Source organism: Onychostoma macrolepis, chromosome 08 (genome assembly GCF_012432095.1).
Source record: "Onychostoma macrolepis isolate SWU-2019 chromosome 08, ASM1243209v1, whole genome shotgun sequence".
In the NCBI taxonomy this organism is placed as follows: Eukaryota; Metazoa; Chordata; class Actinopteri; order Cypriniformes; family Cyprinidae; genus Onychostoma; species Onychostoma macrolepis.
Window position 1 is genome coordinate 10849485 of NC_081162.1, and position 12139 is coordinate 10861623.

At 34.7% G+C, this 12139-nt stretch overlaps 1 protein-coding gene across 9 annotated transcripts in view; it reads left to right on the forward strand.

Annotated features, from left to right (window-relative positions):
- Positions 1-7201, forward strand: part of pbx3b (pre-B-cell leukemia homeobox 3b) — an 89882-nt gene extending 82681 nt beyond the window's left edge. For all 9 annotated transcript variants that reach the window (XM_058784369.1, XM_058784371.1, XM_058784374.1 and 6 more), the window contains 2 exons: positions 170-259; positions 5512-7201. In XM_058784369.1, coding sequence (XP_058640352.1) covers positions 170-259; positions 5512-5604 — 183 coding nt within the window. In that variant the 3' untranslated portion in view covers positions 5605-7201. The remainder of the gene's footprint in view (positions 1-169; positions 260-5511) is intronic.
- Positions 7202-12139: the final 4938 nt, after the last annotated feature.

Genomic DNA, 12139 nt, shown 5'->3' on the forward strand with positions numbered 1-12139 from the left:
CATATTCCATTTTAGTATGATTCATTTAGTAAACCGCATAGCCATCAAATTTTTGTTTAAACACCATTGCCTTTGTCTGTTGTCACAATACATCACTGTGTTGATGTTTGCATGTGTTTCTGTAATGCAGAATGTTGACAAGCTTGACTTCCTGTTGTGTCCTCTGCAGGTGGATACCCTGCGCCATGTTATCAGTCAGACGGCAGGATACAATGATGCCCTGGGGGGGAATCCCATGTATAGTCCACATGGCTTGAATGTAAGTACAGTCTCAGTTAACCATGACTGAAGTGCCACCGAGTTAAACAATAATAAACATACTACACTCATCCTAACATTATAGAGATAATCTATAACTCAAGCCTTTTCGATTGAAAATTGTTATACATTACCATTCAAGAGTTTGAGGTTTGAGTTCCCCGTATTTATTTGATTAATTGTGAAATATTATTACAACATAAAATAACTGCTTTCTAATTTAATATGTTTTAAATGTAATTAATTCTTGTTGTGGCAAAGCTGGATTTTAAGCAGCCATTACACCAGTCTTCAGTGTCACATGACCTTTCAGAAATCATTCTGTGCTGATTTGATGCTCAAGAAACCATTCTTACCTTATCAATGTTGATAACAGTTTTGCTGATTAATGACTTTGTGGAAACTATGATTTTTATGATTATTTGATGAATATGAAGTTCAAAAGAACAACATTATTAGAACATTCTTACACTTTTGATCAATATGACATCCTTATTGAATAAAATTTGTTAAGAATTTGCTTTATTTAACAAAAACACCAACATTTTAGGTTAACATTTACTAAGAAATTATGTTTTGAAAATCTTTAATGTGCAAATAAATATAGTTATTATAACATAAATTATAAGGACCTGAGTCAGACAGCAAGGAACCACCATAAATCCAAACTCCACGACAAACAGAGTGATGATTCAGAGGATGACAGTATATATCCCATAATAAGCATAAAGCAGAAAATATGAAAAAAAAATTTAAAGCGGGAATAAATGCTTTGCTCAGTAAAAGCTCAAGCGGCTCAAGTATTTGGGAGTGGTGTGAGGAAAATGAGATTCAGAAATATATTAAGTCAGTTTGTTGCCTGTGTAAACAGTTCCTATTAAAGTAACCTATAACGTGGTAAGATGAAAAGGCTTTTACTAGCACGTCTTGCCTCTGTTTGCCTGTTTTGCAATGCTTCAAAGAATTTGCAATATCCTTATCAACATGATGAAATATGAAAGTATGATTGCCTGCAGCCGTCTGCAGGCATGAATTTTATCTTCCTTGATGAGGTTTGATATGATGTTTTTTTTCCAACCATACACTGCGTAATATGAAACCATCAAAGTAAAGACTCCTTTATTTGATGAGAGAGAGAGAGAGATTGTGAGAGAACTACAGACATATATCTTCCTTGAGCTAAACACAGGTTTAGATGTTATATCTGTTACCTTGCTTGTCAAGGAATTGTTTATAAAAACATAAACTTAGATGTGTTAGCCTTAAACATTAATCTAAAAAAAACTGCTGAATGACAAGGTGAGTTGATAAAACAGGAACATGTAAATTTATAGTTTATGAAAGACAACTGAGCATTTTCTGGATTTGTAATATTCTCAAATGAGCCAGTAAAATGTGTTTTAAGGATTATTACATATTCCTGATACAAAACAGCTTATTTATTGGTCCAAATGGTCCTTGTACATTATCAAAAAAGACAAATGAGCTTTCCAAAAGCAAAACAAATCACTTTCTATTGAGAAACAGATGCAATCAGATGGAGGAATAATTTGCAGTGAGGTAATTAATAGAGCTGAGCTGTCATATGTGTACTTTCTGATGACTGTTAGAGCTCCATTTGCATGAATTAACTCTAGCAAAGCACACAACGATAAATGTCATAAGTCAAAATGTATGCTCGATTTTTCACAGCAGTGGAGCCCAAACGTGGCAGTGTATCTGTGGCTAATGCTGAGACGGCTGTGTGTGTCAATGTGTGTGTGTGTGTGTGTGTGTGTGTGTTTGGAGGCCTCTGTGGCCTGTAGCTGTGCAGATGAAGTGTCAGCCTCTCGCAGGCTCAAACGCCACACTTTCACACTCTCTCACTCTGGTCCACTGCTCAAGTCAGTACTCACTCTGTCATTACTGTGTGTGTGTGTGTGTGTGTGTGTGTGTGTTTGTTTGTGTGTGTGTGTGTGTCAGGCTGAATGCGAGTGATCCATGTCATCAGGGTACAGCAGACTTCCTCATAACGCTCGCGTTTCAGCATCAGTCCAGACATTGTGGCTGGAGGAGACTAGCACAATCTATTTATTGACCTGTTCCAGGAACTCGAAATCAGCAAAATCCTAATTCCGCCACTGAACAGTCCCCGTACACACACACACAGGCACAGGCACAAACATCTCCCCATGATTTTTATATAGAAACACAGACAGATTGTTTTGATAACCAAACACCTCATTAGCAAATCAGCATACGGCACTAGTTCTCAACTACTGTTGCTTCAGGATCCAGATTTCACATGAAGTGACAATTCCTTCAAAGGTTCATTGTACAAAACAGTTAAATAAAATGTCAAATTAAGCATAGTTATTGTTATTATTATTATTATTAAAACAGTGATTCACCATGTTTACTATTTGTATAATTTTGTTATTTATTTATGAAGCCAATGATTTGCCATGTTCATAATTTTTATTTGTTTGTTTGTTTGTGTTTTGTTTTAGTTTGTTTATTATTTTATGTTAAGCAATGATTCACCATACTTATTTTTTAAAATATTTTACTTATTTTAAAGCCATTGATTTATCCTTGTTTAATTATATTTAATGTAATCTGACATTTTCCTTTACCTTATATAGTTTTGTTTGTGGTTTTCAGGAATGAGGGCATTTCCTCACATTGACTTCTGCCTAATTTTACAAACTTCTACAAAACAATTAAACATTTAATTCTGCAGAGTTTGATGGGACCAAATATTTTTGAATAGTCACCACAAAATAATTTGGTATTTTTTCTGTGATCCTGTCACGGCCTACTAGTTGGGACCGATGGCATCCTCTAAACATTTGTTATGTTGATATTGAGAGGGAGGGTTGACTTAGGTGGGGGATTTAACTGTTTTGGAGGGAAGAAATCCAGCTAAAGCCAGTCTCCACTGAGAGCTGGGCGATTGAGTCGGGAGCGCTCAGGCGAGCAGGGTGGAGGAAAGGCCTGCACCGTCACTTCCACTCAGCATCCTTCCAGCTTCCCCCTCCCGCCCCGGCCTCCCTCCCTTTGACTGACATCAAAATATGGAGCGACAAGCTGTCGGCCCACCACTGAAATCTGATTAGACATTGATTTCAGCAATCGTTCCCATTGGCCACAACGTTTATGTGAATTTGTTTTCTGAGAGCGAGGGAAGCAGGGACTGAGAGAGGGAGAAGCCAAAGTGGGTTTAGTGTGGCAAGATGGCCGTCGGCATGTCAGACAGTTGATCAGAGGAGACAGTCTCTCTTATTAATTTCTTAATGCATTAGTATGCATATGTATGCATGCTTCACTCACATGTACACACCAGGATTAGGACACACACTTCACTGCAAGCAGACAAATAAACACCCGCACTTCCTGTGAATTTTTGAATACTAGGAAAGATTATTTGCTTTTTTTACATAACAAAATTCTGCAAAATTCTATAATATATAAATATTTATTTGAGGAAACAACAACAACAATTAGTGCTGTCAAAATTAGTAGGTTAACGCAGGCGATTATTTTTTTCAGGTTAACGCATTAAAATTATTTAACGCAGGGGTGGAGCCTGGGGTTGGCCAGGCTCGGTCTCATTTTCTTAGCAAGAAGTGCATTTATTCAGTCGCAGAACGTCTTATGACCACATCAAACTGGAGATGTTTCAGACACGCACTCCAGCTTAATTTCAGCGCCAGGCGCGAGTCAAACGAGCGTGGAAACGGTACTGTACTCGTAGCTTAAGTTCTTCAATAGCACGCACAAAAGGCGCTGGCGTGCGCTGTACCCTGTATCATTTCATATCAAATCGCAAAAGAAACTACGAGCATGCAATGTCGTGGTCAGTTAAGGCATGAAGTTACCAAAAAGGCAATTAAAGCTGCCATAAACTGTGAATGCATTTAATATGTTATGAGTCACATTTAAGAACATGTCTCTGAAATGGTTTTCAAAGCTGTCCTGGAGCAGCCCAGCACTGTCTCCCTCATCAAACACACTCGAATTCAACTCGTCAGCTCATTAGTAGAGACTGAAATGGGTCAGAAAATGTGATGAGAGTTGAGAGAAAATACGATGTGTGTCAGATCCATCATGTTCCGTAGCGGCAGCTCTTAAAGAAATAGCAACCAAAAACAACCTAATAACCAGCTGCTGTGATGTCTGTTCATCAAGAACAAAAGAAAAAAGAGGAAATCAATAACTTATAGCTTTAAGGATTCATCTGTATTTAGTTTAGAATTTAGTGTTTGATAACTTTATTCAATTTCTGTATATTTCTGCTGATGAGCACAGGTAAATATGACATTTATTATAATGGGTTTATGTGAAGATTGTTTTAAGTTCACTTAAATTAGAAGTTATTTTTTAAAGTCTAATAAATGTTAAAATTGATAGCTCTTAATTATAATGCAATGTTGAATAGCTATAGTCAATGGTTAAATATTAGGGGAATTTTTTTTAATTTTTATAGGGAAATCTGTATTAATTAGTATCAGTGATCCATGGCCTTCAGTCATAAAAAAGATGCCATTAAACAAATATTAAAAATATACTGTCTTTATGTTGTTTGTACATTAGTTTGAAGATGGAATGTGAAATTATTGCAATATAAAAGTATATTTTAAAAAACTTTAATGTTAGGTGGGATTAATCGCGATCAATTTCAGAAATAAATGCACGATTAATTAGTTAATAATTTTTAATCGATTGACATTCGATTTATATATATATATATATATATATATTGGTGCTCAGTTATTAATAATGTTTCAAAGTTTTTGGTGTGCTTACATTTTTTTTGGCAGAAACCGTGATGCATTTGTTCAAGATCCTTTGATGAATATAAAGTTCATTGAGCAGCATTTATTTGGAATGAATAAATAAATAAATATTTTTTTATTTTATTACTTTTTATAAATGTCTATACTGTCACTTTTGATTAATTTAATGCATCCTTGCTAAATAAAATTATTTATTTATTACTTTCTTTCATTTAAGTTGTACTTTTGAATGGTAATGCATCACAGCACAAAACAAAAACAAAAAGCTTTTTCAACACTCATAAAAATATGGAGCATAAACATAAAGTGAAGCTCATAAGAGACCTCTTACATATATATATATATATATATATATATATATTAGTATTATTGTTATTGTATATATAAAAGTGTTTTGTTTTTTTTGTTTTTTTCACTGTGAAATAAATTACATTTTATTATTATTTTTTTAAAATTTTTCCTGTTTTGTTTTCAGGGTAATGGGGGATGGCATGATGCTACGACTCCATCCTCTGTGATCTCCCCTACAGAAGGCCCTGGTAGTGTGCACTCTGATACCTCGAACTGATCTCCTCATTGACATGGCCCCTTCCCAAGCTGTGGACAACCAATCACAGAATTACAAAACCACAGACTGACCAATCAGAGACACAGAATAGACTCTCACAGATAATCCAGAAACATCCTCATGGAATCATCCACAGTACTTTTCCACAGTGTTTTGGAAGCTGGACATTTCTTAGCCGTAACATCAGTCCACTGCAGTTTTTAACTAACAAGCTCTCCTCCAATCATATTAAACCAGTATGTTTTGTTTCTTTTATCATTTGAAGTGTACAAGCTCAAAATGTATGTGAGTTATTAGGGTTTTTCTCTTCTTTTGAGTTTATTACCAGTCATAACCCCTCTCCATTGTTCTAACCAACTGTCGGCAAAGCTTTAGTGCAGGAATACAACTGATACATAAAAAACAGTATATTCATATGATGCTATCCGATGCATTTAACAGGGCTAAATGCTACAGAAGGCAGCTTGGGGACTTCATTGCTGATATTTTTTGTTTTTATTAATATCACACCTAGCAATGACTTAAACAAGACCAATTATGGAAGGCAATCCACTCCATTTTGGGGGGTGATTTTTTGAAATACCTGGCAATTAATGTCTTTTTTTAAAAACAAAAAAATGTAATCAATATTCAGCCCACTACGATTAAGGAAAGGAAGTGTAGAAGATGTGAAAAGGAAATATCTTGGAGGTGGACGCTCTTCTGGCAATTTTCAATTCAAAAACGTTCTTGTATATGACATAGCTTGAGAGTATTTATACATCTCACAAATAAATACTCAGCTTTATTACCTCATTGAAACTCATAGAAAACCAATAGATTTAAAACATTTCTTTAGCTTATAGTGCTCTCACTGACTACCTCTCAACAAAATCACCACCACCACCACCGTTTTTGTCTTTTACTTTCTGTCATTGTTTTTAAAATACATGTTTTACTTTTGTTTTTGATTCGGTTCCATCTTGTAAGAAATTTGATCTCTCTGTCTCTCTCTCTCTCTCGCTCTTTATGTAATCTAATGTATATTTTAACCTTCTAAGAAAACTAAGTTGCTTTGTTGCAACTTTTAAAAAAGAAAAAAATAACCATAATATTAATAATACGAATAACACGGAGAGTATGGAGAGTACAGTGGCTGGTGGAGGGGAATTTTGTGCTGGAACAGGGAGGGGGAAATACGATCATAAAATTAACACCAAACAGTAAAACTGTTGTAAATACTGAAGAACATTTTGAATGTTGCTCATCTTGTTACTAATTCATGCAAAAAAGAAATAAAAAAATTAATAAACAAAAACCCATGATTAAAAAAAAAGAAAGAAAACCTGTAATGCATAGAGGTTTCAGTATTCAGAATTGTACATTTCAAAACCCTGTGTGACAGGGTTCCAACTTTCTTTCTCTTTTTTTGTATCGTATGTGATTCTGAAACTGATAAAAAAAAAAGTCATACAAAATTTATTTGTGGCAGTGGTTCTAATGTATTAAAGATGTTTCGTGTTTCTTTCTAACCAGACTACACCCTGGACTGAAAAGTCTTCCTTGTGGTAGTTATGTGTAATTTCAAACATGAATAAACTGTTTTCCTTTCATGACAGACTGTTTTGATATTGCCTTCTTTGTTTTAGGTGCACTTTAGGCGATTATAACGATAAGAAATGTATTTACTTTAATATTAGCACAAGCATGTTGGTGACTTGAGTTGCACTGTATTATTGTTCTATGCATATATATGTGTATCCATGCACATATCGAAACCAGAGTCTTGTTCATTTGCATGAATACCTCTTCATGCCAATTTCAACAAAGTGAGAGATTTATTCTCCTCCAGCGCGCATGTATCAAATCAAGCACACACGCCGAACTAAACACAACACCCCATTTTGCTAAAGCGTAAGTGCTTGTGTCACATTACTTAGACAATCATACGCCAATATCTTAAATGCATTAGTACACGTCCATGCAAACCACACATGCGCGTGACAGAGCTTCTAAGAAGAATTGACAGTCCCCTCATAGAAAGCATGGTTCCCCCTGCAGGCTTGTTCTCTGTCAAAGAGAAAGAGAGGGATTTTAGCATAGTGAGGGCTGCTGGGGCCAAATGAATTATTTGGTTTGATAGGGATCCATGGAACAGCTTGTGAGAAGCTATTCCATGTGGCATGGCGACATGTGACAAGATTGCATTAATAGTACTAATTGTTGCCTGAGCCCTTTGACAAATGCAACTAAATTAATAGCTTCCTTTAATTGGCCTGTTTGTGAATTCGCACTCCGGCCCAAATCTGGGATTTTTTTTTTTTTTTTAACAAATAAACAGGATGTGATCTTTAGACAATGAGTCTAATGAGAGTCTGGAAGTGTAGAGAACGGATAAAGACACGCTCTATTCAAAAAACAAGGAAAAATGCTCAAAAATGGAACATATGCAGCTCAACTAAAATAAATAAATAAATGATAGCGACAGTTTAGTATGATAGTATTGAGGCCTAAAAGTTGGTATGAATTCTACAGTTTATGCGGTCAAAAAATTGTTGAATTCTGCTCCAACAATCAATAGAAAATGTTCATGAACATCTATTCCAAATTTCTGTAGATGGTTAAACCACCTAATTTTTAATCTAAGAGCGGGGATGGATATATTTTCCTTGACTATGCAAGGCTTCCAGTGTCATCCACGTCTAGTTATATTAAACTGGAATTTGTTACATGTTTTTAATTTATTATTGTAATCGTACTTGTTTTGAGTTTGGAAAATTCTGTACACAAGAAAAATCATAATATCTCTTTTCCTGTCCCTGAAAATGTCAGCATTTGTAAATCTTGCAGACAATTTAAGTGCAATTTAACCAACTACGTGACTACAGCACATTGAATATATGAAGAGTGTAGATGCAAAAGCCTCTAAATGCCGTTTGAAATTTTCTTCTAAAATGAGTGTTTTTATCAGTTCAGTAATTTCACTTTAATGGCAATGGATAGGTGCATTTCATTGCCATTAAAGTGAAATAACTGAACATAAGCAAAGGAGCCTGAGAAAAATGCTCATTTTAGAAGAAAATTTCAGATGGCACTTAGAGGTTTTTGCATCTGAACTCTTCATATATATAACCGAAAACTAGCGAGCTGTAATATTTGCATCGCAAAGCAGTCCATTTACACATAAACTGTTACACAAAAACACACACAACTATCTAGTTTGTGCTGTAAAGAATGACAATGACTCGATTTATATCTGTATGGTGTGTGTGATATAAATACAGTATGTGGTTGAACTGAATTGTGGGTGGTTAGCAAGTAAGCTAACTGCATGCTAAAATAGCAAAAGTATTCACCCCTGTAAATTCACTTCTGAGAGTTTGGATTGGTTTAGAAGTAAATGGTCCAAAATGGCCACGATAACTTAACTTCCACCCTAAATCAATGATAAAACATGCACGCTGGATAATAGAGCAAATTTTCCGACAATGCACTGCAAATACTGACTTTCCTCAGACAAATCCAAGTATTAGCTGACAAAAGATAAAACCATTTCCAAGCTCAGAGTAAGGTCATGCACTGCAGTTAAAGTGTCACTCTTAACCTAAAGTAGTGCTTTCTTAGACCAGCTAGTATATGCACCAGGAGTTTTACAGCACTTTCTGTTCTGACTAATGACCTGATTGACTTTTTGCATGCAGAGAAAGAACTAATGGTTCAAAAGGAAGAATGTATTAGATGTCTAATGCCTGGAAGACATGGGGCTAATCATTATGCCATGAGAAATTACACACTCTTTTTGATCATTTTACCACCTAAATTACCGTAAACTGTTTTCTGATCTACTATATATGCGTTTCAATAGCTTGCCAAACCATCTGCAAAATATCAGCCCGAATTCAAGACGTTGTCATGTTTCTTTTTTGTTGTCTTTTTTTTTTTTTTTTTTTTACTTGGATGGCCGAGAGAGAGGCACAGCGATAAACAGTTTGACCTTCAAATCTTGTTGCAGGTAAACCTATTTAGCATTGCCTCAGTCAACTGCTCCCGGTGGTCAGTACCCCTAGTAATTAGAGGGGCAGCGCAAATCATATACAGACCTTGAATAATGAAAGCCAATTTAAACAATTCCCCCTCTGATCCTTCTAGAATGATTTAGCTGCCAATGTGAGACTTCAATAGCCTCATTTGTTGCGATGGTGTTTTTGTATTTTAATGTAATGTGGGCACTGAGAGGGGTTTGACTGCTAAGAGAGGGGGTGTTTGTCTTTTTGTGCTCATTTAAAGAGGAAAAAATGGTTTTTATCCTGACTGAAAGCTGGTTATTATAGAAGTCTGTTTCTGCCTCAAGAGTAAAAAAAATAATAAATAAATAAAATAAAAAAAAGTAATTGCGCCTTTATTTCTTGTAACTGCTACTTTGTATCCATTTTTTATTACACATACAATAAAAATTCATTTTATTTTTACACATATAAATTTATATCCACTTATATATATATATATATATATATATACTATATCTGTGATCTGTGTGTATACAATGTATATACCTATTTATATTGCACAATTTCAAATTTGTAAATGATAAATTCAAAATTATGAGAAACAATGTGACTTTATATTAAACAATTTGACTTAAAATGGTAATTGCGACTTTATTCTTTATTCCTTGTAATTACTACTTTGTATACAATTTACACACACACACACACACACACACACACATATATATATATATATATATAATATCCAGTTTGTATACTTTCACAATTTCAAATTTGTTTCTCATAATTTTGAATGAATAATTTACTATTTATAATGTAAATTATACAATTTATAATGTGACTTTATATCAAATAATGTGACTTTTAAATCTCACAATGCAATTTATATCTCATAATATGACTGTCTCACAATGTGAATGTTTATTTCTCTCAATTATGGCTTTGTTTCTCATAATATTTAAGTTTATATCAAAATGTGACTATATCTTGCACATGTATTACTGGTAAGGAAACATGCTTAAAATTCTGTTCATCATTTCTATCCTAAGTATATTTGAGTGAAGCGACTTCTCAAACTAGAAAAAAAAAAATTGTATGGAAAGACTTCATTTGGTTCACCAGAAATTTAATAGATTGCTGTCAGTTGCTACAATGCAGAGCAAAGTGCTTAAAATCCCCTTAGCTGTTCTAAAATCACTGTAAACCATGGCTTCACAGGACTTACTGCTTTTATTAAATGTTTACTATATATGCATGCTAAGGTTTGATAAAATAAACACAAAGCAACAAAAATGCAATATTTGTAATAAATGTTTTTTTTTCTTGATCAATCATTATTCCTCCAAGCAATTTTTCATGAATGTTTATCAGAATATTTAGCAGACACAACAAAACAGACTTAGTGGCGCAGTAATACTCATGTAATACAGAGTAACTGTTGAATTACTGAAGTTTGAACCTGGGAAACATCACAGTACCACTTGTGGATAATGTTCAACTTCATCTGTGTTGGAATTTTGAGCACGGTGATGAAAGTTGTCGTGTCTGAAATATGCTGTCAAAAAAGTTAAGATGCTATTAAAAAGACTGCCAAGTCAAAGAACATCAGTTTTTGTCCCCACACAGATTCAGCCCTCTGCCAAAATAAAACAAGATTCACACTTCATAACAACTATTGAGACTTCATTGTGCAAGAAACCCGAGTTGTCAGGATCTTCAGTCAGAGCATCACTCTTCCTAACCGTCTTCCGTCTCTCCTCCCCTCCAAACACTCGGCTGCAAAGGTGAAGACTTAATTGAACCTGGTTTGGAGGTGACTGCAGAAGCCGGCCACACTCGCAGCAATTAACTGAAATGTCAGGCGCTTCTAATTCGAGTTATTCTGTCTGTCTGTGGTGGAAAGGGCTTCCTCCATGGGTCATTGGCTACCAATTTAAAATGGAAATTGACATCCATTTATTCCCATTTTCGCTGCAGACTCCTCCAAAATGAAGCGTGCCTTTTAACCCAAGCAAGGAGAGGGAAAAGCAGCTCGCGAGAGCCGTAATTATTTATTTAATTTTGTGCTATTCCGAATAATGGATAATGCAGCAGTAATACAGCAAACAAAAACAGTAGGAAGAACATCATAATTCGCCGGCCCTCTTATAAATGTGTTTAAATCAGCAGATTCAACCAAAGGACCTTTAATGTAGGCGAAGTTAGATTTGTTAAAGACAATGTCTATTAGGATTGTCTCTAAGGTTCATTAAAGACAACATTTCCCCTGTAAAATTTAGCACGAAAAGCATGCATCATTAAATATGGAAATCCTGAATTTTATTAGCAATCTGCTAGATCTGAGCTGACGCCAATTAAATTAAAAGAAGATATCATTTATTAAGCTAGAGTTCATATTCTGTTAAATATGAAATGTAATTTTCTTCTCGTATTGATTAATTGCTGCTGGTGCATTGTTCAAAGACCCATGTAACATTTCAGCGAAAGGACATTGTTTATTCATTAAAATTTTAAACCATCCTTTTTGCTTGATGCTCCTCAGCTAGAAA